Source organism: Trachypithecus francoisi, unplaced genomic scaffold, assembly GCF_009764315.1.
Source record: "Trachypithecus francoisi isolate TF-2019V2 unplaced genomic scaffold, Tfra_2.0 Contig00952, whole genome shotgun sequence".
NCBI classification, from domain to species: Eukaryota; Metazoa; Chordata; class Mammalia; order Primates; family Cercopithecidae; genus Trachypithecus; species Trachypithecus francoisi.
This window is the reverse complement of record NW_022681021.1, coordinates 1-27408: the sequence shown is the minus strand read 5'-3', so window position 1 is coordinate 27408 and position 27408 is coordinate 1. Positions and strand designations below refer to the sequence as shown.

Below are 27408 nucleotides of genomic sequence, written 5' to 3'. Positions count from 1 at the left end.
CGACTGCGGGCTTCCCTACGCCTCTCATCGCCAAGCGGGCTTGTTTCCATTTACCGCTCCTCTGCACCGAGGATCGCAGAGCCCTCATGCCGAGCGGCTCGCTATGGGGCTGGCTCGCCCGCTAGAGTGGCCAGGCCTCATTATCCCTGGCAGCTCTGTTATCTGGGGTACGACACAGGAAAACGTGCTTCCGGTTCTCGGCGGAAGTAGCTGCAAGCGGTAGAACCGATGGGAAATGTAGTCCAGGGCAGAGACGTGGGCAACCCAGCCACGATACGAGCCAAAGCATTCTTCGCTCCAAGCCTGGTCCTGGCTGTTAGTTTGGAACTCACACACGCAGATGCTAACTCGCCCTCAGAATGCAGAGAGGATGAAACACTGACCGGACAGTTCAATCTGTATATGGGTGAGTCCAGGGCTTAGTCTGCATTGCGCTGAAAATGAAGGTGAAGGTGGAGGTGGGACCTGATAGTCTCGTCCCGGATCGGGTTGAAGAAGCGGAAGGAAAGGAATCAAAATCGTGGATGGGATGAGATTGTGCGCGGATGCTCTCTGGGAGCGGTTCGTGGGCGACGAGGGCCCGAAGATGCTGCCTTGTGATCGCAGGTGTGAGTGGAAGCTGTGTGAGTGTCAATGTCGATTGCCTGTTTGGGAGACCAGCATTGTATCTTTGTATCAGGTAGTAACCTTGGAGCCAGGTATTTGTAAAATTATGGTAAGAGGGCATCATTCTGGAGCATCGATTTTATTTGGAGGTTGAACAGGAGAGGGAAAAACAACCTAATATCTGATAAACAACATAAATAGATTTTTATGTTAAAACAGTTATATTTATTATGGGCTAGAATGCAAATCCAACATGCCTTTTAAAGCAAGAAAGAATATTTCTTTTTTTTTTTTTTTTTTTTTTTTTGAGACGGAGTCTTGCTCTGCCACCCAGGCTGGAGTGCAGTGGCCGGATCTCAGCTCACTGCAAGCTCCGCTTCCCGGGTTTACACCGTTCTCCTGCCTCAGCCTCCCGAGTAGCTGGGACTACAGGCGCCCGCCACCTCGCCAGGCTAGTTTTTTGTATTTTTTTTTAAGTAGAGACGGGGTTTCACCGTGTTAGCCAGGATGGTCTCGATCTCCTGACCTTGTGATCCGCCCGTCTCGGCCTCCCAAAGTGCTGGGATTACAGGCTTGAGCCACCGCGCCCGGCCTGAATATTTCTTTTTTTATATATACAAAGTCAAAGATATTATTTTTATACACTTATTACAAAACATATGAATAGTATGCCAAGCCTAAGAATATAAAGAGTAGAGTCTAGCTTTAATTAATTGAATGTAAATTTAAAAACAAGTATCTAATAAGTAGTCCTTTTCACACATCGAAAAGCCAATTTCGGTATTTTTTAAAAAACTCAAATTACAAAGTAACAGATATCTGGTGTCTTAGCAACTTTAAGATCAGTACTAATGATTAAGCCAGCTTATATGCTAATATGATACATGAAAAAGCCTGTATTTTACAAATAGCAAACCACTAAAACTTTAACTTTCCACAGAAGCCATTGTTTTACACCAATAATTATGTCAAAGATCAAGTCAGGCTAAAAGTTTTTTTTTTTTTTTTTGAGACGGAGTCTTGCTCTGTCTCCTGGGCTGGGGTGCAGTGGCCGGATCTCAGCTCACTGCAAGCTCCGCCTCCCGGGTTTATGCCATTCTCCTGCCTCAGCCTCCGGAGTAGCTGGGACTACAGGCGCCCGCCACCTCGCCCCGCTAGTTTTTTGCATTTTTAGTAGAGACGAGGTTTCACCGTGTTAGCCAGGATGGTCTCGATCTCCTGACCTCGTGATCCGCCCATCTCGGCCTCCCAAAGTGCTGGGATTACAGGCTTGAGCCACCGCGCCCGGCCAAGTTTTTTTTTTTTTGAGACGGAGTCTCGCTCTGTCGCCCAGGCTGGAGTGCAGTGGCGCGATCTCGGCTCGCTGCAAGCTCCGCCTCCCGAGTTCAGGCTATTCTCCTGCCTCAGCCTCCCAAGTACCTGGGACTACAGACGCCTGGAACAACGCCCGGCTAATTTTTTGTATTTTTAGTAGAGACAGGATTTCACCGTGTTAGCCAGGACGGTCTCGATCTTCTGACCTCGTGATGCGCCCGCCTCGGCCTCCCAAAGTGCTGGGATTACAGGCGTGAGCCACCGCGCCCGGCCCCAGGCTAAAAGTTTTTAATGAGTATTGAATCCATTAAAACTTGGCAAATTTCTCCACGAAGGTAGAATTTTAATTTCTGTTTAAACCATAGATAGATGGTACACCCTTGTGAGGGTGTACTGTAAGTACTTCTAAGGAGCTTTATCAGACTGATCCCAAATTATGTACCTAGTAAAAGATGTACCAATGTCTACTTTGGAATAAGAAATTATTCCTTGTTTGAACAAGGATTAAGCGGAAACTGAAAGTGTAGTTTACAGCCTCTTACATAAAGTAGATGGGCACCCCTCAAAAACAAACCAATATCCTGGCTTCTTAAATATCAACATTAATCTAAGTAATGTATAGCATGCTCCTGTCCAATCGTTCCCGCTAATTTGTAGTCTTCTCACATCGATGCTTAATTTTAGTCACACATTTCTATCCTGCAAGACTGGGTACCTGGGTTTTTTGTCTGGTTTTATAACACTAGGCAGGTTTGGCCTTACTCAAAATGTAAGACTGCAAAAGGCCTATGTTTTACCTCAACGATACCGCTTCAGGAAATGGTCTGTATTTCCAGCAGAAAAGTGGTATCTAACTCTCATGATGGTTTCTAGCAACTGGGTAGATACCTGGGTCTTTGTGGCCCGTGATGCAGCCTAACAATAGAGCCCCTTGTGTGGTCAGCTAGGTCTGCTAAATCAAGGGGATATCCATGTTCTAGATTTATTTTTTATTTTTATTTATTTATTTATTTTGAGACGGAGTCTCCCTCTCTTTTCCATACAAGGGGTGGCCTCTGCCAAGTTAACTGCTTTGTTGGGGGGCGGGGAGAGAAGATTGCCTTTCCTTTGGTCTGCATGTTTTAAGGGAAATGCCACATACACCTACAGGAGCTTATAATTTTGTTTTGCATTTTTTAGTAGACACGGGGTTTCACCGTGTTAGCCAGGATGGCCTCGATCTGCTGACCTCGTGATCCGCCCGCCTCGGCCTCCCAAAGTGCTGGGATTACAGGCGTGAGCCACCGCGCCCCGCCAGGAGCTTATGAATAATAGACAAGGCTCACTTTCAAACTCTTTCAGGAGATAAACTGGAGGGGAAGACGAACGGCAGGAGGGTGAAGAGGAAGCTGAATGACCGTGCAAACACCCCCAACTCAAATCCGAGTGGTTACCGCAGAGTGAATAACGATAGGTACGATTTCGTGGAAGGCAACGTCCTTTGAAAGGGCTCCCAGAGCTTCCAGGCCCCCTCCCCTGATGAACGAGTGAGTCAGGCAGGCCCAGATCCACTTCACGGATGGCAAAACTGAGGTACGAGGCGGCGAGATGACCGGCCCGAGGCCTCGCTGAAAGATCGGAGGCGGAGCGGAGAACCAGAAGCACTGCTTCTCTCAGGCTGATGCTCTAATCTGGGCTTCCCCCGCCCCTGCGATGGCGTAGACGGCCTCCGTCCCCCGACTCACACACACACCCTCCCCTGGGAACTGCAAGTCTCCTCGGGTTCCAAGGACGGGGTCAAAAGACAAGCGGCCCCAGGCCCTCCCGCGGTGATTTGCGCAGAGCGTTGGGAGCGTGCGTGCCTCCAGTCCAACATGGCGGCGGCAGCGGCCGCCCACCCACCCCAAGCCTCCTTAAGGGCCGGAGGCTTCTCCTCAGGGTTCTCGGGTAGGTGGGAAGACAGAGCAGCCCCGCCAGGCCTTTCTTGTCGCTGCCGCTGCTCACTGAAGGAGTCACCTACCCGACAAGACTAACGGCTGCGGCTGCGGCGCGGAGGCCCCACAGCCCGCCGAGAACCAGGAATACGAGAGCCAGGCGGCACCGCGGCCGGAGCTGTACTGAGCAAGAAAGAAGATTTCAAAGTAATGTATTGTTATGAGATCCGTGCTTTTATCTTGTCTCAGACTCCCAATGATAGGCACATATCTCCTCTGTACATTTAATGAAACTACTAAAATGTTTCGATTTAAATCTTCCACCTATTTGTTTTCTGTGTATCCTACCTGTTCACGACCTTGACATTTTCAAACAATACAGGTTACTTATTTTGTTTTTGGTGATGGTGAGTTTTGGGGGGTTTTGTTTTTTGGTTTTAGTTTTGGAGACAGGGCTTTGCTCTATCGCCCAGGCTGGAATACAATGGCGCGATGATAGCTCACTGCAGCCTCGAACTCCTGAGCTCAAGGGACCCTCTTGCTTCAGCCTCCTGAGTAGCTGGGACTACAGGCCTGCGCCATCACGCCTGGCTAATTTTTTATTTTTTGTAGATGGGGTGTTGCTATGTTGTCCAGTGTGGTCTCAAACTCTTGGGCTCAAGAGATCCTCCCACTTCTGCTGCCCCAAGTGCTAGGAGTACAGGCACGAGCCACGGCGCCTGGATAGTTATTTTGTAGAGTGTTCTTTAATTTGGATGTACCTCATCTTTTATACATCTTTGGAAGGAATACCACATAATTAATGCGGTTTATCCCATCAAGAGACATTCAGTGTCAATGTGTTCCATTCTTGGTGATGTTAACTTTTATTACTTAGTGAAAATCTAAGAGTTTTCACCACTGTGGAGTGAATAAATGAATATGTGAGATTCATCAATGAATAAGTAAAAAGAAGCCAGCTGGTGAAAGAACTGAGTTGGGAGGATGGCTTAAGCCTGGGAGGTCGAGGCTGCAGTGAGCTGTGATGGCACCACTGCACTCCAGCCTGGGTGACACTGCAAGACCCTGTCTCAAAAAAAAATTAAATAAGTAAATAAATACCCAGCACCTGATCATCTCGGGAATTTCCTGTGCCTCTTTCTTATATTGGGTCACTGGTTTCTTGGAGCTTATGTCTTTCTTTTTTTTTTTCTTGGTTTAGCTTCTCATTTTTGTAAAAAAACACATTCTTATTTTGTTTACCACTTTGATAAAGGTGAATTTGGGATAAAACTTTGGGATCCTTATAAGCTTAACAGTGTCTGAATTCTACCTCTTTTGGATGATACCTTAACTAGGTTTGAAATTTTAGGTTGAATGGTTTTCACTTAGAATTTTGAATTATAGCGGCTGGGCGCGGTGGCTCAAGCCTGTAATCCCAGCACTTTGGGAGGCCGAGACGGGTGGATCACAAGGTCAGGAGATCGAGACCATCCTGGCTAACACAGTGAAACCCCATCTCTACTAAAAAAAATACAAAAAACTAGCCGGGCGAGGTGGCGGGCGCCTGTAGTCCCAGCTACTCGGGAGGCTGAGGCAGGAGAATGGCGTGAACCCGGGAGGCAGAGCTTGCAGTGAGCTGAGATCCGGCCATTGCACTCCAGCCTGGGCAACAGAGCGAGACTCTGTCTCAAAAAAAAAAAAAAAAAAAAAAAGAATTTTGAATTATATAACATTGTCTGCTAGCTTACAGTGTTTATCTTAAAATATGATTACAATTTGATTTGTGTTGTGTTACTGTTCTTTGTCTTTTAAACCATTTAAAGGCCAGGCTCAGTGACTCATGCCTGTAATCCCAGAATTTTGGGAGTCTGAGGCAGGAGGATTGCTTGAGCTCAGGAGTTCAAAACCGGCCTGGACAACATAAGGAGACTCTGTTTTTATAAAAGTAAAAAGAGACCGGGTGTGGTGGCTCACACCTGTAATCCCAGCACTTTGGGAGGTCGAGGTGGGCAAATCACCTGAAGTCAAGAGTTTGAGACCAGCCTGGCCAACATAGTGAAACCCCTTCTCTACTAAAAATACAAAATATTAGTTGGGTGAGGTGGCATGCACCTGTAGTCCCAGCTACTCAGGAAGCTGAGGCAGGAGAATCGCTTGAACCCAGGAGCCATGGTTGCAGTTGAGCCGAGATCGCGCCACTGGACTCCAGCCTGGGTGACAGAGTGAGACCCTATCTCAATAATAATAATAATAATTACAAAAACATTTAAAATTGTCTCTTCATACTAGTTTTCTGAAATTTCACAGAAATGTGTTTTGGTGTGGTTCTTGTTTCTTTCATTGTTCAAGGTATTCAGTGGACCTTTGTATTAATATTTCGAAGACTCATGATCTGTGTTTCTAGAAATTGCCTTTTGTTTGTTCTGTGAAATTTTCTTCCATTCATTTTTCTCTCTTTCTTTCTGAAATGCCTTTTAGTTGGGTGTTATAATTTCTGACTTCATCTGGTAGTTTTGTTATCTTTCATCACTTTTTTATTGCCGGGCTGGAGTACTGTGGCGCAATCTCGGCTCACTGCAACCTCCGACTTCCTGGTTCAAGCAATTCTCCTGCCTTAGCCTGCTGAGTAGCTGGGATTATAGGCACCCTCCACCACGCCTGGCTAATTTTTGTATTTTTAGTAGAGATGGAGTTTCACCATGTTAGCCAGGTTGATCTCAATCTCTTGACCTCGTGATCTGTCCGCCTCAGCCTCCTAAAGTGCTGGGATTACAGGTGTGAGCCACTGCTCTCAGCCCAGCATTGTCTCTTTTCTCATTATTTATAGCATTGTTTTGCAGCAGACTTGTTGGAGTCACACATTTGTTACTATCCAATTATTATTGTTGTTATTTGGGATGGCCTTTTGCTCTGTCGCCCAGGCTGGAGTGCAATGCTGCATTCCTAGCTCACTGCAGCCTCAACCTCCTGGGCTCAAGTGATCCTCCCACCTCAGCCTCTCAAGTAGCTAGGACCACAGGTATGTGCCACCACACCCAGCTAATTTTTTAATTTTTTATAGAGATGGGGTTTCACTGTCTCCAGGTTGGTATCAAACTCCTAGGCTCAAGCAATCTGACTGCATCAGCCTCCTAAAGTGCTGGGATTACAGGTGTGAGCCACTGTACCCAACCCAACTATTATTATTATTATTATTATTATTATTATTATTTGAGACGGAGTCTCACTCGGTCATCCAGGCTGGAGTGCAGTGGTACGATCTCAGCTCACTACAGCCTCCACCCCCCGGGTTCAAGCAATTCTTCTGACTCAGCCTCCCGAGTAACTGGGATTACAGGTGCCTGCCACCACGCCCAGCTAATTTTTGTATTTTTAGTAGAGACGGGGTTTCACAATCTTGGCCAGGCTGGTGTTGAACTCCTGACCTTGTGATCCACCCACCTCGGCTTCCCAACATGCTGGGATTACAGGTGTGAGCCACCGCACCTGGCCACTATCTTATTATTAAGTAATGTTACATGCAGTGTCTTTGGGGAGAGAATTCAGTTTTTCAGAGACAGACTTTGCTCATTTCCTGATTTGTTCATTTTAACTCAAATAGTAAAAGCTTTAGAAAGGCAGGAGGATTGCTTGACTCCAGGAGTTCAAGACCAGCCTGGGGAACAAAGCAAGACCCCATCTCTACAAAAAATACTTTTTAAATTAGCCAGGCCTTGTGGTATGTACCTGTGGTCTTGGCTACTGGGAAAGCTGAGTTGCGGGGATCTCTTGGGGCCAGGAGTTGAAGGCCGCAGTGAGCTATGATTGCACCACTTCACTCCATCCTGTGTAACAGAGTGAGACTCTGCCTCAATCAATCAATCAGTAAAGATATTTATCAAAAGTAAGTAGACATGCAGGCAGATCACCTGAGGTCAGGAGTTCAAGACCATCCTGTCCAGCACAGTGAAACCCTGCCTCTACTAAAATTACAAAAATTAGCCGGGCATGGTTGTGGGCGCCTGTAATCTCAGCTGCTCGGGAGTCTGGGGCAGGAGAATCACTTGAACCTGGGAGACAGAGGTTGCAGTGAGCTGAGAGCGTGCCACTGCACTCCAGCCTGGGTGACAGAGCAAAACTCCATCTCAAAAAGAAAAGTAAGCAGACATGCCTGCTGCCTACATGAGGTTTACATTCTAGTCTGGGAGGAAAAAAAAAGATTTTAAAGTAAAAGGGGAAAATGAGGTACTTTTATATTGTGATCAATACTGTGAAATAAATCAATAGGTGGTATAAGCAGTAACTTGAGGGATACTTCCCGTAGCATTGATAGGACAGGTGTTGAGCTTTGGTGGTGATGAGTCAGCAGTGTGGAAGGATATTCCAAGCAGAGGCACAGTTACACTAAAGACCCTGAAAAATCAGAGAGCACTTAGAGCATTCCAGAAACAGAAAGTAGCCTGGTGTGACTGAAGCTTAGCAAGTGAGTGGGAAATTAGTTTAGATTTAGGATGTAGAGGTCGGCATTTTCCATATCATATGAGGAAATGATAGTGCTGAGATTACAGGCGTGAGCCACTGCACCCAGTCCCACACCAAGTTTTTACAGCAGCAAGAATAGATGTTCTTCTACGGTCAGTGTCTAAGTATTTTACAAACAGTATCTCTTCTTCTAGTTTGCAGTCATTATTGAAATAACAAACATGTCCTATTGTCAGGCCTGACTGTCAGTAACTGGTTTCATTGATCTGAATAGGAGACTTACTTGATTTATCAGCTACTCTTTGGTGTTACCTGACATCTCATTAATGTATCTTTGAATTGAATTATTGCTCTGTAGAATCGTTAAATAGTGGCAATGTGATACATCACTACGGAAGTTTTGGTCTCTAATATGGGTCCTATGTCAGTTCAGCAACTATATAAGCACTACAGGGTTTTACAATGATTTCTACAATTTTTTTTTTTTTTTTTTTTGAGACGGAGTCTGGCTCTGTCGCCAGGCTGGAGTGCAGTGGCCGGATCTCAGCTCACTGCAAGCTCCACCTCCGGGTTTACGCCATTCTCCTGCCTCAGCCTTCCAGGTAGCTGGGACTACAGGCGCCCGCCACCTTGCCCGACTAGTTTTTTGTATTTTTTAGTAGAGACGGGGTTTCACCATGTTAGCCAGGGTGGTCTCGATCTCCTGACCTTGTGATCCGCCTGTCTCGGCCTCCCAAAGTGCTGGGATTACAGGCTTGAGCCACCGCGCCTGGCTTTTTTTTTTTTTTTTTTTTTTTTTGAGACGGAGTCTTGCTCTGTCAGCCAGGCTGGAGTGCAGTGGCTGGATCTCAGCTCACTGCAACCTCCATCTCCTGGGTTCAAGCGATTCTCCTTGCCTCAGCCTCCAGAGTAGCTGGGATTACAGGTGTGCGCCACCACACCTGGCTAATTTTTGTGTTTTTAGTAGAGACGGGGTTTCCGCATGTTGGCCAGGCTGCTTGAACTCCGACCTCAGGTGACCTGCCTGCCTCAGCCTCCCAAAGTGCTGGGATTACAAGTGTGAGCCAACGCACCCAGCCGATTTCTGCAATTTTATAAGGCAGTAATTTCATCATAATTTGTTTGCTTATCCTTTTTTTTTTTTTTTTTTTTTTTTGAGACCGAGTGTCACTCTATCATCCAGGCTGGAGTGTAGTGCTGCAATCTCGGCTCACTGCAACCTCCGCCTCTCAGGTGCAAGTGAGGAGTACCTGGAATTACAGGTGCACACACCATACCCAGCTAGTTTTTGTTTTTAGTAGAGACAAGGTTTCACCATATTGCCCAGGCTGGTCTCCAACTCCTGGGCTCAAGGTATCCACCCACCTCAGCCTCCCAAAGTGCTGGGATTAAAGGTGTGAGCCACCTCACTTGGCCACTTGTCCTTCTTAAATAAGGAAGTAACAGTGTTATAGTTCAAAATTCTGTTTTAAACTTTTTAAATATTCTGCTTCTCGACTTTATCAGGATGTTTCTTTTTCCAATGATCCACAAATCTTGATGGTTTTATAGCCCTGTTTGTAAAAAAACAAAAACAAAAACAAAAAACAAAACAACCAAAAAAAACACTGTTATTCATAAGAAACAAGCTGTTTTGAGTTAAATGGGGTTTTCAGTAAAACTGTAAGCTAGGTTGGGCGTGGTGGCTCACGCCTGTAATCCTAACACTTTGGGAGGTCGAGGTAGGTGGATTACCTGAACTCAGGAGTTCGAGACCAGCCTAGGCAACAGGGTGAAACCCCATCTTTACTAAAATACAAAAATTAGCTGGGTCTGGCAGCATGCACCTATAGTCCCTGCTACTCAGGAGGCCGAGGCAGGAGACTTGCTAGAACCCAGGAGGCGGAGGTTGCAGTGAGCTGAGATCATGTCACTGCACTCCAGCCTGGGCAACAGAGTGAGACTCCGTGTCAAAAAACAAAAACAAAAACAAAAAACAAAACCTGTAAGCCAGATATTCATTCATTCAGATGTAGTCAACATTTTTCATTTTCAATCCTTAACACAATTAATGCTAGGTTGAATTATTTTCATAATATAAACTAGTTTACATAATTCCCAGAGCATTGAGGATCAATCATAAATACTATCCACAAGGCAGCCAATAGACACACACAGACCACCTCTCATGTAACTTTGGGATAGAGCATTCAATCAAGAAAAAGTCTTCCGATTATAGCCATCAATTTGCCATCATTTTGTAGCACTGATCTTACATAGATTTTTTTTTTTTTTTTTTAAGATGGAGGCTTGCTCTGTCGCCCAGGATGAAGTACAGTGTCACGATCGGCTTGCTGCAACCTCCGCCTCCTGGGTTCAAGCAGTTCTCCTGCTTCAGCCTACCATGTAGCTGGGATTACAGGCACGTGCCACCGCTTCCGGGTAATTTTTTTGTATTTTTAGTTGACACGGGGTTTTGCTATGTTGGTCAGGCTGGTCTCGAACTCCTGATCTTCAGTGATCTGCCTTCCTCGGCCTCCCGAAGTGCTGGGATTACAGGTGAGAGCCACCGTGCATGGCCTGATCTTGCATGGATTTTTTATCTTCCATAAAATGTTTAATGCTGTCCATAAGACTTGAGAGAAATTAAATACCAAGGAGTTAAACTTTGTGCAATAGGCCAGGTGGGCAGTGGCTCACACCTGCAATCCCGGCACTTTCGGAGGCCAAGGAAGGCGGATCACTTGAGGTCAGGAGTTCTAGACCAGGCTGGCCAACATGGTGAAACCCCATCTCTACTAAAAATACCAAAATGTGGTGGTGCATGCCTGTAATCCCAGCTACTTGGGATGCTGAGGCAGGTGAATCGCTTGAACCCAGGAGGCAGAGGTTGTAGTGAGCCAAGATTGTGCCACCGCGCTCCAGCCTGGGTGACAGAGTGAGCCTCCATCTCAAAAAAAAAAATCTGTGTAAGGCCACAAACCATTACAACAACTGTAATTCATTTTACCTTCAGTAACCAATGTTCACCCTCTTAGGGGCAATATCACACCTATTTAAGAATGCTTGGCCAGGCACAGAGGCTCATGCCTGTAATTCCAGCACTTTGGGAGGCCAAGGGGGGCAGATCCACTGAGGTCAGGAGTTCCAGACCAGCCTGGCCAACATGGTGAAACCCTGTCTCTACTAAAAATACAAAAATTAGTCAGGCATGGTGGCATGCACCTATCATCCCAAGTACTCAGGAGGCTGAGGCAGGAGAATCGGTTGAACCTGGGAGGTGGAGGTTGCATTGAGCTTAGGTTATGCCACTGCACTCCAGCCTGGGTGACAGAGTGAGACCCTGTGTCAAAAAAAAAAAAAAAAAAAGCCAGGCGCGGTGGTTCACACCTGTAATCCCAGCACTTTGGGAGGCTGAGGCGGGCAGATCACGAGGTCAGGAGATCGAGACCATCTTGGCTAACACAGTGAAACCCCTTCTCTACTAAAAATACAAAAAAATAGCCAGGCGTGGTAGTGGGCACCTGTAGTCCCAGCTACTCGGGAGACTGAGGCAGGAGAATGGCATGAACCCAGGACGCGGAGCTTGCAGCGAGCCGAGATCGTGCCACTGCACTCCAGCCTGGGCGACAGAGTGAGACTCCATCTCAAAAAAAAAAAAAAAGAAAACTTGCAGTAAGGCTAAATAAATATAGAAATTAGGTATGTGTGTTAGTATACATACATTTCCTAGTTCTGCCTGTTAGATAGCTTGGCCCAAAGGACCTAGCGAACGCCCAGACAAAAATTTCTTCCTAAAAGCTGCATGTGTCTGTGGTCTCCAAATGTAAAAACGAAACCCAAAAGAAAAAGCCAACCCCCACCCCCGGCAAAAAAACAAACAAACAAAAAACAACCCCAAAACCGCCACCAACCCACCTTTCACGTGAGGAGTCCTTGAGAAGGGCCTCTCCAGCCAGGACCAGGTAAGGGAATCTGTGCACTTGGCCAGACCCAGAATACCCAGTGGCAGGAACCTGCCAGCCACACTCTGACCCCATAGAATTTCCACCACTGACACACAGATCAGGATGCATCAGCCTGAGAGATGACACCACAAGTCTGGTTTTCACAGATTGATTCCACACTCTCTCATTGATTCCACACACATCCCATCACTGACACCAGATTCCCTCATCACTGACCCTACATACCCACAATCATTGACTCCATGAACCTCATCACTATCCCAAAGACCACCCATCCCTAATCTACAGACTCTCATCTCTCACCCCAGAGACCTCACAGATTCCCCATCCCTGATACCAGGATCTATAGAAACTCATCTCTTACCCCCACAGACCTATTAATAAGGGGATACATTCATGAGAGACTGTGTTGACCATTTTACACACCCATTGCGCGTGTGTGTGTGTGTGCTGATTAATGGACTTAGGTAAACTTTAGCATTTTGGTAGGCAATACAGTTTTTCAATGCCTTTTCTTTTTCTTTCCTTTTCTTGACATCTTTAAAGGCCTTACCCCAGTAAGTGTGGACTGCAATTTATTAATGCCTGTCCCTTATTGAGTCCTTGTCATGCATATTTATTAATAATAATTCATAATTCTTACAACTCAGAGACACCAGAGACTCATATAAGAAAAATGGCTATGGGATTTTATGTACTTCTTTATTCATTTTGGTTTCTGTAGATTATAAAAGTCATTCATTTGTATCAAGTCACTAAGTGTATACTTTATTTTCTAAAAAAAAATTCTAATTACACAAAAAATTTTTTTAGACAGCGTCTCACTCTATCACCCAGGCTGGAGTGCAGTGGTATAATCATGGCCACCACAGCCTCGACCTCCTGGGCTCGAGTGCTCCTCCCACTTTAGCCTACCTAGTAGCTGAGACCACAGGCATGTACCAATACATCCACCTAATTTAAAAAAAATTTTTTTTGTAGATATGTGAGTCTCACTATGTTGCAGAGACTGACCTTGAACTCCTGGGGTCAACTGATACTCCTACCTTGGCCTCCCAAAGTGTTGAGATTACAGGTGTGAGCCACTGCACCCAGCTGATAAAATCTTAAAAAGAGTAACTTTGGGACCTAATGTAAAATTTCCACTGAGCTGATGGGTCAGAAATTAAGGTAGAATAAGATGGTCCTGGCCGGGCACGGTGGCTCATGCTTGTAATCCCAGCAATTTGGGAGACCAACGTGCAGGACTCACTTGAGGTCAGACATTTGAGACCAGTCTAGCCAACATGGTGAAACACTGTCTCTACTAAAAATACAAAAATTAGCCTGGAGGTTGCAGTGAGACCAGATCATGCCAATGCACTCCAGTCTGTGCAACAGAGGGAAACTCTGTCTCAAAAAGGAAAAAAAAAAAGGAGAAGAAGAAACAATATCTTAATTTCTTCATCAAGTGTAAAAATGTGGACTGGAGTCCGGATGCGGTGGCTCACGCTAGTAATCCCAGCACTTTGGAAGGCCGAGGCAGGCGGATTACAAGGTCAGGAGATCAAGACCATGGTGAAACCCCATCTCTACTAAAAATACCAAAAATTAGCCGGGCGTGGTGGCGGACGCCTGTAGTCCCAGCTACTTGGGAGGCTGAGGCAGGAGAATAGCGTGAACCCAGGAGGCGGAGCTTGCAGTGAGCTGCGATCGCGCCACTGCACTCCAGCCTGGACGACAGAGCGAGACACCGTCTCAAAAAAAAAAAAAAGTGTGGACTGGACTCTGGAGGAATAATACATAAAAAGACACACAGGCACTATTTTTTTGAAGAGTTATTGAGAAATATTAATAACATATCACAGAAGCCATCCATTGAAAGTGTAAAATTCAACGGTTTTCAGTATTTTGCACAGTTGTGCAAACATCACCACAATAAATTTTAGATCATTTTCATTACCCTGAAGAAAACTCCATATCCCTCCATTTCCCCCAACTTCCCTAATCCTGGGCCACCACTAATCTACTTTCTGTTTCTATGTATTGTTCTATTTTGGACATTTTATTTCAATGGAATTACATAACCTGTGGTGTTTTGTGACTGGCTTTTTTCACTTAGCATCATATTTTCAAGGTTTATTAAATGTTGCATGTGCGGAGGAGGCACTTTTCATAAAGATAAACCTCGAGGGGGAGAGTGCTTACTGATTTTGAAACTTCAAAATTGTAAAAGGGAAATTACTGGTTTCAAATAGAGGAAAAACCTATTCGGGCTGAAATCCTCCATTCTCGCCAGTTTGTAATGTGGAGTTTTATTGCGAAGAATTCCAAGGTTTTTATGCATATTTTCTGCAGATTCTCCCTGTGTTTGGGGAACAGTCACAGAAGGTGGAGGTGTGGGCTTCTGGACTCTGTGGCTGGAGATTCGAGTCCAGGAGAACTCATGTCCCAGGGTAGGCAGAGAAAAACAGTGCCAGAGTGCCAGTAGAACCCTTTGAAATGGAAAATTTTAAATGTTCCCTCCCAAAGGAGTCCCAGATAACCACACAAAAGAGTTTGCTGAGCCGGTCAGTCACAATTGTCCAATAAGATGCAGACAGACTGGGAAAGAAGGAAGTTTATTTCTGCAACCGGTTACATGGAGAAGGGCCAAGTAACTCACCAGACCAACTCAAAGTTACAAGTTTTTTTCTAGTGCTTATAGACATCTTCAGCTCCATGCTATGGTGGGATTGCACCTACAAGCAGGAGTGTTGCATTCAACCAACATCTAATCTTTAACTAGGGTCTAGGGTCTGGAAAGATTTCTCTAGAGTCTTAGAAAGTTTCTGAATCTTAAGACAGGCCGAGGTGAATGTGTAAGAATGCTATTATTATTCTATCAGATGTTAGGGTCTGAGAAGACCCAGGCAGAGTCTTAACGGGTTTGTTTTTGCATTCCATCCCTGATACTCAGGTGAAGGGGGCCTGCCCCTCCACACCTGTGGGTGTTTCTCATCAGGTGGGACAAGAGACTGAGAAAATAAATAAGACACAGAGACAAAGTACAGAGAAAGAACAGTGGGCCCAGGGGACGGCACTCAGCATATAGAGAACCCGCGCCGGCACTGGTCTCTGAGTTCCCTCAGTATTTATTGATCACTATCTCTACCATCTCAGAGAAGGGGATGTGGCAGGACTATAGAGTAATGGTGGGGAGAGGGTCAGCAGGAAAACGTGAGCAAAGATCTCTGTGTCATAAATAAGTTTAAGGAAAGATGCTGTGCCTTGATGTGCACGTAGGCTAGATCTATGTTTGACTTTACACAAACATCTCGGTGCATTAAAGAGCAGTATTGCAGCCAGCATGTCTCATCTTCAGCCATAAGGTGGTTTTCTCCTATCTCAGTAAATAGAACGTATGATCGGGTTTTACCCTGACAAATTCCAGTCCCAGGGACAAGCAGGAGACAGATGCCTTCCTCTTAACTGCAAAGAGTCCTTCCTCTTTCACTAATCCTCCTCAGCACAGACCCTTTACAGGTGTTGGGCTGGGGGATGGTCAGGTCTTTCCCTTCTCAGGAGGCCATATCTCAGGCTATCACATGGGGAGAAACTTTGGACAATACCTGGCTTTCCTAGGCAGAGGTCCCTGTGGTCTTCCGCAGCGTATTGTGTCCCTGGGTACTTGAGATTAGAGAATGGTGATGACTTTTAACAAGCATACTGCCTTCAAGCATTTGTTTAACAAAGCACATCCTGCATAGCTCTAAATCTATTAAACCTTGAGTCAGCACAGCACATGCCTCTGCAAGCACAGGGTTGGGGCTAGGGTTACAGATTAACAGCATCTCAAGGCAAAAAAATTTCTCTTAGTACAGAACAAAATGGAGTCTCTTATGTGGACTTCCTTCTGCATAGACACAGTAACAGTCTGATCTCTTTCTTTTCCCCACACTCAGGCACCAGTTTCTCCATTTCCTTAACGTTTAACTTACGCATTCATCACAATTATAGTAAAGGGTTAGTGGAAACTGTTCTGGTTGCTAATGGAAACCTCACCTGCCACACTGCGATCCAAACTGAACACTGAAAATGCCTGCAAACACTGACTTTACTGACAACTCTTTTTTTTTTTTTTTTTTGAGGCAGAGTCTCACTCAGTCGCCCAGGCTGGAGTGCAGTGGCTGGATCTCAGCTCACTGCAAGCTCCGCCTCCCGGGTTTATGCCATTCTCCTGCCTCAGCCTCCCGAGTAGCTGGGACCACAGGCGCCCGCCACCTCGCCCGGCTAGTTTTTTGTATTTTTTAGTAGAGACGGGGTTTCACCGTGTCAGCCAGGATGGTCTCGATCTCCTGACTTCGTGATCCACCCGTCTCGGCCTCCCAAAGTGCTGGGATTACAGGCTTGAGCCACCGCGCCCGGCCAGACAACTCTTAAATTACAGAAAATCAAGTTCATGCTCCCTCCCAGCTCTGTCCTCCAGAATTGCTAGTTAGAAACGTGCACATTGTCCTAGGTTCAGTTTTGCATAGATGGAGCTCGTCAGCGAAAGCATTTGTTTGATTTCATGCATTAATGTTTCCTTTTGTCATTTCCTTTTTTATTGATTGATTGGTTGATTGATTGATTGATTTTGAGACGGAGTATCCATCCTCTCGGTCAGGCCGGAGTGCAATGTCACAGTCTCGGCATACTGCAACCTCCGCCTCCCGGGTTCAAACGATTCTCCTGCCTCAGCCTCCCAAGTAGCTAGAATTACAGGCATGCACCACCACGCGTGGCTAATTTTTAAAATTTTTTTTGAGACGGAGTTTCGCTCTTGTTGCCTATGCTGGAGTGCAATTGCGTGATCTTGGCTCACTGCAACCTCCGTCTCCCGGGTTCAAGCGATTCTCCTGCCTCAGCCTCCCGAGTAGCTGGGATTACAGGCATGCGCCACCACCGCGGCTAATTTTGTATTTTTAGTAGGGACGGGGTTTCTCCATGTTGGTCAGGCTGGTCTTGAACTCCTGACCTCAGGTGATCCACCCGCCTCGGCCTCCCAAAGTGCTGGGATTACAGGCGTGAGCCATCGCGCCCAGCCAATTTTTGTATTTTTAGTAGAGACCGGGTTTCACCATGTTGCCCAGGATGGTCTCGAACTCCTGAGCTCACGGAATCCACCTGCCTCAGCCTCCCAAAATGCTGGGATTACAGGCTTGAGCCACCACGCCTGGTGTATATTTATTTTTTATATTTATTTTATTTTATTTTATTTTCATGATAAAGCACCCCACCCCTTAACAAATCTCACTTTTTGCCAATTGTATTACTTAGTGGACTGTCTCTGATAAGGACAGCCAGTTAAAATGGCATTTTGTTGTTGTTGCTAATTAAACCAGTTTTTAGTTTTGTTGGCTGTCCTAACAGAAGCAACTTCTCAGGCTTTATAAAATCATATTTCTTGTGGGAAATTTCTGTGAAAGGCACAGCGAGTTAGTTTGGAATTGTTTTAAAGGAAGTAAGTTCCTGGTTTTGATATCTTAGTAGTAGTATTTTCCCCAATGTCTTTGAAATCTTATTTTTGGGGCACGTATGTAGAGGAACTTTTGTGAAAGAGACAACCAGTTAAGGAGGTTTTGGGATTTCCTTTATGAAGTATAATACTGGTTTTGAGTTTTTTTTTTTTTTTTTGGATGGAGTTTCGCTCTTGTTGCCCAGGCTGGAGGGCAATGGTGCAATCTCAACTCCCTGCAGCCTCCGCCTGCCAGGTTCAAGCGATTCTCCTGCCTCAGCCTCACAAGTAGCTGGGATTATAGGCATGCGCCACCACGCCCGGCTAATTTTCTATTTTTAGTAGGGATGGGGTGTCTTCATGTTGGTCAAGCTGGTCTCGAACTCCCGACCTCAGGTGATCCGCCCGCCTCGGCCTCCCAAAGTGCTGGGATTAGCGGTGTGAGCCACCATACCCGGCCGATTTTTTTTTTTAATATATATATGTATATGTATGTGTGTGTCTATATATATATATATATATATATATCCCAAAGTGCTGGGATTACGGGTATGAGCCACCACACCCAGCCAATTTTCTTTTTAATATATATATATGTATGTGTGTGTGTGTATGTATATAAAATGGTAACGACACTATCTTCCTAAATCCTTTAAAATGTTAGTTGGTGGATCTCTTACTTTCATAGGATTTGTTTCATAGTGTGAATGAGACACCTATAGGCTCCTGGTCTCTAGCTTCATGAGGTATGAAGATTCGGTGCTTTATAGAACAGCCCTCACATTCTTCATAGGCCTTATCCTTTATTCTCAGCACCCCTCTGCTTCTGACATTGTTACTAAAATTAAGCTAAGTTTTTGTGGTTATGTGAGAGCTGTGGAAATGTCCAGCATTAGCCACTAATGTTTGTCCTTGATATTTCTCCATATCTTAATTCTGACCCTCAATCCATTACTCAGATGGGTGTCCTTTTCCTGGATGTCTGGAAACTAAGACCAGCTATCCCTCTGACCTCCCTGCCGAGCTACCATTTTTTCCCTCTCTCTCTTTTCTTGTCTGCACTTGAGTTGGTAACCTCAGCTCTTTCATGAGCAACCTTGATGCCTTTGACTCCCTCTGACTCTGAGTTTATTACGTGCAGTTCCATCAGCCAAGTTTATGGGCCCATGAGAAGGGCCCATGTAAATTTTCACATTCCTCTAGCCAAAATGTAGTGTTTCCTTCCATCCTGAATATAGGCTGTAGACCCCTCGGGTATGGGGCATTGTTAGCAGTGAGACCACAGCAGTTTTTATGTCATCTGACAGCATCTCCAAATAGCCTTCATGGTTGTCACTGCTTCCCAAGACAGTTCCAAGGAACAGTTCCCAGTGATGACTTGCTACTTGCTGTTGTTACTTAAGGTGTTAAGGTGGCTGTTATAGACACTATTACTATGTCAGAAATTACACCAAAATTTAGTGGTTCAAACAGTCATTTTATTATGTTTGTGGATTCTCATGCTCATAGTCAGGATTTCAGACAGGGCACAAGGGTAGCCCCCTTGTCTCTATTGGGTGATGTCTGGCCTCAGCACGGAAGACTCAACAGCTGGGGTCTGGAACCATGTGGAGGCTTTTCCCTCACAGCTGATACCTGGCTTGGGATGTTGGAAGAGGGCTCAGCTGGGACTGAGTGCCTGCATGTAGTGTCTCCATATGGCCTTGACTTCCTTACAGCCTGGCAGCCTCAGGGTAGTCAGAATTCTGAGGCGGCACAGGGCTCCAGGGCGGATGCTGAGGGGTCTTTTATGAGGTAGCACAGCAAATCCACCCAGGATCAGGGAGACAGGACATCGATTCTGCCTCTCAAAGGGAGGAGTGGCAAGAAATGTTCAGCCATTTTTTAAAACTACCACAGCAACATGCTTATTAATATGTCAGAAAAAATTAAAGTATCCTGGTAGCTGCGTTTCTAAGTAATTGGTCTCCTTTGAAATTCTATGAGTTGTGTTTTTTGCAGTTTATGGCATTATTCTGAGGAGTCGTCAGAGACTCTCCCATATGTTAAAAGGGTCCTGCACAGAACAGGGTCACCCCCACCCACTTCCCCCAGTGTTTGAAATGCAGTGTTTGTACTGGTTTATTGGTTAAGGCAGGACTTTCTCATTTGTTTCAGATCTAACAGCGGTTTAGAAATTGGCCTGTAGGCCGGGCGCGGTGGCTCAAGCCTGTAATCCCAGCACTTTGGGAGGCCGAGACGGGCGGATCACGAGGTCAGGAGATCGAGACCATCCTGGCTAATACGGTGAAACCCCGTCTCTACTAAAAATACAAAAACTAGCCGGGCGAGGTGGCGGGCGCCTGTAGTCCCAGCTACTCAGGAGGCTGAGGCAGGAGAATGGCGTAAACCCGGGAGACGGAGCTTGCAGTGAGCTGAGATCCGGCCACTGCACTCCAGTCCGGGCGACAGAGCGAGACTCCGCCTCAAAAAAAAAAAAAAAAAAAAAAAAAAAAAAAAAAAGAAATTGGCCTGTAATGTTTTTTTTTTTTTTTTGAGACGGAGTCTCGCTCTGTCGCCCGGCTGGAGTGCAGTGGCCGGATCTCAGCTCACTGCAAGCTCCGCCTCCCGGGTTTACGCCATTCTCTCGCCTCAGCCTCCCGAGTAGCTGGGACTACAGGCGCCCGCCACCTCGCCCGGCTAGTTTTTTGTATTTTTTTAGTAGAGACGGGGTTTCACCGTGTTAGCCAGGATGGTCTCGATCTCCTGACCTAGTGATCCGCCCGTCTCGGCCTCCCAAGCCTGTAATGTTTTTACTTTTGGCCTGATTTACTTCTGTTTCTGCTGATACTGTTCTCACCTCAATAGGAATTGGGAGCTTCTTTTGCTATTCTTCTATCTTGGATGCATTGGAAGGTAAGCTTCCTTGTGAACCGTATTTTGGACTCACTTTGTAGGCTTTGCCAAATGGCCTTTTTACCCTCCTATCTTGCATTTTCTTGGATATTCTCATAGATTCTCAGAGATATTTCCATATTTTACTATTCATGAGTTTAGAAGTGTGTTTACTTTCCTGAGTTTTCATTTCCTTCTTTTTCTTCTGTCGTATGTAATTTACAGAGCAAATACCCACCAGAGAGGATACTTAAGGGATGTGGAAAGTGAGTTTCTTTGCGCTTATCCAGTGAGGTTCATTTTCAATCAGTGAGCATTCAGTATATGCCTGGGACTCTGGCTTTATTTATTAGCTTTCTGATGCTGAACCCGTCAATGAACTTCTCTGTATATTTGATTCATCATGAAATGGTGACACCGAGGGTGGCTGATTTCCAGTTTACATCAGTTGTCCCAGGGGAAGTGCCTGGCCCTTGTCTGGTTGTTGCTGCTCTAACTTTGCCCTGTTAATTGAAGAAATGCGGCTAGAAACACTTCCTGGGGTGTTGCTGGCATTTACCATCCTCACAGTTTACAGAGAAGCCCATATTTTCAGCCTGTTCCTTGGCTTTCTGTCATTTCTAAACCATCTCACTCGACCTGGTGTAAGCTTCATTGTGTGTGTTTGCAGAGATGTAATTTGGGCCTACACGTCTCCTCAAAGCCTAATGCCCACCTCCCACCTCCACGAAAATCTGGAGCTCAGGACCCAGCACCCTCCCCTGCCTACTGCAGGTTCGAGCATTTGATGGTGGAAACCCCGCCCGGAGTTTGTATGATGGTGGCTTCTCTGGGGTCTTGTTCTCTGTGGGTCTGTCCTGCGCTCTAGTGTGTGGAGCCGGGGGGATTTGCCCTGTGTTCCTGAAGGAGGGTCAGGTCACAAGGAGTTGTTGGGCAAATGGTCTGATGTTTCTTTTTTTTTTTTGAGACAGAGTCTCACTCTGTCTCCCAGGCTGGAGTTCTGTGGCACCTTGTGAGCTCACTGCAACCTCCGTCTCCTGGGTTCTAGCAATTCTCTTGCCTCAGCCTCCAGAGTAGCTGGGATTACAGGCGCCCACTACCACACCCAGCTAATTTTTTAATATTTTTAGTAGAGATGCAATTTCCCCATGTTGGCCAGGCTGGTCTCGAACTCCTGACCTCAGGTGATCCACCTGCCTCGGCCTCCCAAAGTGCTGAGATTACAGGCGGGGTCCTGGCCAAGGGGCTGATATTTCTTAAGGCCTTTCCCCAAGAAGGAAGAAGCCAAACCTACTCAGGCAAATTTTGTTGATTTATTCTTCTAGGTCCAGATTTTGAAGAAATCTCTCTACAGATTGAACCGGTAAGGCTCACCTTTCAATAGTTACACCAAGAAAGGCCTAGCTGGTGACTTAAGCTATGGTTTTGGGCTGCACGAGAGTGGTCAGGCAGACAGTGGGGAAGTCTACACATAACCCAAAGGGAAAAGAGAAAAGACCCCGAGAAATCAGGGCAAAGTCCCACAGTGTCTGTTTCTTGATGGTGTCACTGGCTTCTGGGTTACCTTCCCACTGCATCCCCTGAAAGACATGAGGCCACAGACTGCAGTGCCTGTGAACAGAGGAGCTGTGGGGATGGAAGTTTGATCGCTCCATTCAAATGCACACCCTGGTGTGTGTGCATCTCTTCTGATGCAACGCCCCAATGGGTAAGCTCTGTGCTTCTCCACACAGTGGATTAGGAGTGGAAACATTCTGTCTGTTGACAGACAATTGACAGCAGTTGACAATTTGGTTGTGACCTCATGTCATGGTGATTAGAACCAATGATCCTAACAGTTTAAAATTGTTGAGCTTGTGGGTAGGTATTTGGGAGATAGTATATGTGTTACCTAGTGTTTGTCATCTGCAATGATTTCATTACTTTTTGCATACACTGAGGAGAATGTTTATTAACTGCAGGTGATAGAGAAATCAGCAGTCACTCTAACATCCTCCCATTTCTTGGTCTAGAGCTGCGCCTGGATCCCGCAGCAGCGAGGAGACCTGAAGACCAGAGAAAACACAGCAAGTAGGCCCTTTAAACCACTCATCTGTGTTCTTTTCTAATTTATTCTGTTTTATTTTGTTTCCCTCATTTTAAGGGGTTAAAATCATCTTGTTCAGACCTCAGGATATAAAATGACCCATCGGTAGACCTCAGGCTCCAACCATACCCCAAGAATTGTCTGGTTTTTTAAAAAATTACTGCCAGGTTTCAATTGTAGATATCCCCGAAAGAATATTCCAGATTCCCTGAGTAGCTTCCAGGTTAAAGTCTTATAGGCTTCTTCTGTTTTGAGGAGGAGTTCCTGTCAGAGAAAAACCTGATTTTGCATTTTTAGCTTTAATGCTTGTGAAAAGCTATAAAAAATAATTTTCTACCCCTAATGTTAAAGTACTGTTAGTGAGAAATTAACATTCCTTCAGGAGGGTTAAACTGCCATTTCAGTTACCCTAATTCCAGATGTTTTCGTTGTTAGAATTTTCTTTAATGTTCATGAAGCACTGTTTTATATTTTCCTTCATGACTGATTCTCTCTTTCTCTTTTTTTTTTTTTTTTAAGATGGAGTCTTACTTTGTCGCCCAGGCTGGAGTATAGTGGCGTGATCTTGGCTCACCACAACCTCTGCCTTCCAGGTTCAAGCGATTCTCCTGCCTCAGCCTCCTGAGTAGCTGGGATTACAGATGTGCACCACCATGGCCGGCTAATTTTTGTCTTTTTAGTAGAGACAGATTTTTGCCATTTTGGAGAGACTGGTCTTGAACTCCTGACTTCAAGTGATCTGGCTGCCTCAGCCTCCCAAAGTGCTGGGAGTAGAGGGTGAGCCACTGACGCCCAAACTAGGAATTTTATTTTATTTATTATTATTATTATTTTTTGAGATGGAGTCTCGCTCTGTCCCCCAGGCTGGAGTACAATGGCACGCCTCGGCTCCCTGCAACCTCCGCCTCGCAGGTTCAAGCAGTTCTTCCTGCCTCAGCCTCTCGAGTAGCTGGGATTACAGGTGCCCACTACCACGCCCAGCTAATTTTTGTATTTTTAGTAGAGATGGGGTTTCACCATCTTGGCCAGGCTGGTCGAACTGCTGACCTCAGGTGATCCGCCTGCCTCGGCCTCCAAAAGTGCTGGGATTACAGGCGTGAGCCACCACACCCGGCCAGAAAGCTTATTTTAAAAGGTCTGTAAAGAGCCCCTTATGTTTCTGCTTAATTTTTAAAATAACATATTTAGGTCTGTATATTTTAGGATGTGAGATCTCACTGTATGTGTTGTTTTGCATCATTGAACATTTTGGTAATTTTATTTTCTATATATTTTAGAGATTTCATTAAACTAATACAGAATTTCATATTCGGGGCTGGGCACAGTGACTCATGCCCGTAATCCCAGCGCTTTGGGAGGCCGGGGCGGGCTGATCACCTGAGATCAGGGATTTGAGACCATCCTGGCCAACATGGCAAAACCCCATCTCTGTCTCTACTAAAAATACAAAATTAGCCAGGTGTGGTGGTGCATGCCTGTAATCCCAGCTACTCTGGAGGCTGAGGCTAGAGAATCGCTTGAACCTGTGAGGCCGAGGTTCCGGTGAGCCAAAATCACGCCCATTGCACTGCAGCCTGGGCAACAAGAGCGAAACTCCATCTCAAACAAAAAACAAAAATTAGCTGGGTGTGGTGGCGGGTGCTGATAATCCCAGCTACTTGGAGGGCTGAGGCAGGAGAATCGCTTGAACCCAGAGGTGGAGGTTGCTGTGAGCTGAGATCTCACCACTTCACTCCAGCCTGGGCCGCAGAGCAAAAAACTCCTTCTCAAAAAAAAAAAAAAAATTCATATTTGCTCATATCAAAAATGAAAATTTAAGTTTACAAATTTCTGTCTGAGTGATTATTTTAATGTAGGAAAGGTTCATAAGACATGGGTGTAGTGACTCTGTTCTTTCCTATGCTCGAATGGAAAATGATGAGGGAACACGATGTTAGAGCTGCAGGGAGAAGGGATGGAAAAGAGGGATTCCGGAGCGCCAGGCACGCAGATTTTCTGGAAGGTTTCCATGAGGACTGCTGTGGTTTGTGTTCCCCGAAGTTCACGCATGGGAAACTCAACCCCTAATGTGGCAGCGATGACCAGTGCAGCCTTCGAGAGGTGATTAGGTGGTGAAGGCTCCACCCTCATGAATGGATGAAGGCAGACTGGGTTAGATATCTTGGGAGTGGCTTCCTGATAAAAGGATGAGGTTGGCTTCCTCCCTTTCTCTCTTTCCCCCTCCTCCCTCTCACATGTGGTCACTCTCTTGCCCTTCCACCTTCCACCATAGGACAGCACAGCAAGACCTTCACCAGATGCAGGCCCCTCACTTTCCCAGTGTCCAGAACCGTAAACCAAGTGAACTCTTGCTTATAAATCACCCAGTCTGTGGTATTCTGTTATAGCAACACAACGGACTAAGGGACACGCAGTGGGCTCTTCTCTCTGCTTAATGGAACTCTCCCTGCCTGGTACCTTATATTTGTAGACATGATACTGTAAATGGCTTTTATGTTTGAGGAGTTTACAGAGAACCCCCTACAGGCTTCAGGTCCCTTCTTCTGTTGCTTTTTGCTCCTTAGTACGTCCCCTAACCTGGTGTTAAATTAGGTCATAGTGTGGTCCTTGGACCAACAGTATCAGTAGCACCTGAAAATCATGCTGGAAATACAGGTTCACAGGCTGCTCCCCAGAATACTGAAGCAGAAACGCTAGGGGTGAGACCCAACAATCTGTATTTAACAAGCCCCCAGGTGAGTCTGATGCACAGAGAAATGTGAGCTGCGGTGTTCGATGGTGTTGAGTTCATGACAGCCGAATCACTGACACATCCGTCTGTTCACTGCTTGGTCTTTGCACAGGCACCTGGATCCTCCTGGAATCCCCGATCCCTGTTGTTCCCTTGGGGAGTTTTCTAGTCCCTCTTACTTGAAGCATGTCTTTCAGAGCCCCACACCAACCAGCTTGGGTATCTAGTGAGTACTGTGGTCTGTATGTCCATGTTTGTGACATTCTGGGAAGGGTGGCCCAGGCTGTGATTTGCCATCTGCTGCTGCGGGCTCTGCGTGGTATTCAGAAGGGAGGGGAGATGCCGTGTGCGTGTTCTGAAGGGTTTCCCACTACACAGACCAACCCTCTCCATAACTATTTGATTTTTACTTTATCTCCTCGTTGACTTCACAGTGTCAGTGCAGTTTGTGTAATCATCTCTACAGGGTGATGCGGGCAGATATAAAGTCTGCATGTGTGGGTGAACTCTCCACATCATGTCATTTATTGTCCATCATTACATGTCTATGGTATCTCGCTCATTCCTCTTGTTTTCTGTCATTTTACCTACTTTTACCTGAAGTACAATGACTATTTAATAACTATTAAATACTTCATTTCAGCTACACCTCTATGGTATTTTTTCGCCTCACATTGGATCTTCATCCCTCACTGGACTTGAATGTAGGACCTGCAGGTCTCAGGCCTTCTGGGAAGTCCCAGGTTTTCTTTTTTTTGTTTGTTTGTTTGTTTGTTGAGAAGGAGTCTCGCTCTGTCGCCCAGGCTGGAGTGCAGTGGCCGGATCTCAGCTCACTGCCAGCTCCGCCTCCCGGGTTCACACCATTCTCCTGCCTCAGCCTCCCGAGTAGCTGGGACTACAGGCGCCCGCCACCTCGCCCGGCTAGTTTTTGTTTTGTACTTTTAGTAGAGACGGGGTTTCACCGTGTTAGCCAGGATGGTCTCGATCTCCTGACCTCGTGATCCGCCCGCCTCGGCCTCCCAAAGTGCTGGGATTACAGGCTTGAGGCACCGCGCCCGGCCGTCCCAGCTTTTCTTGAATGTTCTCTCTCTCTGGCCAGCTCAGGCCGGAGCAGTGGGTGTTGGCGCCACCCTGTGGCTATAGGTGATAAGCCGGCTGTTCTTGACTGATCCCTGATCTTACCTTGAATCCTGAAGTTCTCACATGCGTGGATTTAAACGTTGTGTCTTTCTAAGGGCAGATTGTGCCCATTTTCCTTCTCTCTCTCCCAAGGCACTGTTTCCTGTGTTTATTGACTCGTTTTTTTTTAAAAACCGAGATATATATAAATAGATGAATTAGATTGTACCCCATAAATTGCATGTTTTAAAAATACTTCAAAGAATAGGTTTTCATTTTTTTCTTGCTGATTTTTACCTATCTTCTAAATTGTATATGGGGTATAAAATGATGTGATTTTTCAATACACTGTGGAATAAGAATCAAATTATCTTATCTGTTACCTCAAATCCTTGACCTTTCTTTGTGATGAGAATGCTGTTTATCACTTTCACTCATCAGCTCCTGATGTCTTCTATGCTAGGGACAGGAAAGCCTCCACACTTGACTTTCCCTCCTGTTTTCTTATCGCTGTCAACCCCTGAATGTACCCTCCAGGATTGTCTTCTACACCTTCTCCACCAAGCGCAATCCTTGTGCGTCTAGCTTCCTCTCAGGGACTATCCTTAGGGAGTGACTTTATGCACAGACTTCACATGCTCTTCCCACCTCCTTCATCCCCACAAGCCCCATCTCAGCCCCATCTGATTATTTCTTCCCTCTCTCATTTCCTGTTAATCTGCTGGTTTTCTAACCTGAAGGGTAACTGCTTACTCCTTAGTTTTTTGCCTTAATTTCTAAGTCACAGGCTACTTTTCCTCGAGACATGATTTTAGTCTCATTCTATAAGTCTTGGTATGTGGTTTTATTCACTGGCAAATTTTTGTTTGTTTTTGAGACAGAGTCTCGCTCTATTGCCCAGGCTGGAGTACAGTGGT

General features: G+C 45.8%; 1 protein-coding gene across 8 annotated transcripts; it reads left to right on the top strand.

Annotated features, from left to right (window-relative positions):
• Positions 1-70: 70 nt before the first annotated feature.
• LOC117090087 lies at positions 71-27381 on the top strand. 8 transcript variants are annotated; one of them, XR_004439898.1, is made up of 4 exons: positions 117-606; positions 3262-4040; positions 22568-22625; positions 25485-25520. XR_004439898.1 is itself a non-coding variant. In XM_033222000.1 (2 exons), the coding sequence occupies exons 1-2, from the start codon at positions 229-231 to the stop codon at positions 3402-3404; spliced, it is 321 nt and encodes a 106-aa protein (XP_033077891.1). In that variant the 5' UTR covers positions 107-228; the 3' UTR covers positions 3405-4156. The 8 variants fall into 8 exon arrangements, 1 of the variants encoding a protein (XP_033077891.1); XR_004439901.1 differs by lacking the exons at positions 117-606; positions 3262-4040; positions 25485-25520 and adding exons at positions 20526-20576; positions 21881-21918; positions 27369-27381; XR_004439894.1 differs by lacking the exon at positions 25485-25520 and having other exon boundaries at positions 121-606; positions 22568-22781.
• Positions 27382-27408: the final 27 nt, after the last annotated feature.

Excerpts from the sequence above, each read along its gene's own strand:
- LOC117090087 (XM_033222000.1), top strand. The coding sequence starts at position 229 with ATGGGAAATGTAGTCCAGGGCAGAGACGTGGGCAACCCAGCCACGATA. Across the intron at positions 407-3,261 it reads ACAGTTCAATCTGTATATGG|GAGATAAACTGGAGGGGAAG; the intron begins GTGAGTCCAGGG and ends AAACTCTTTCAG.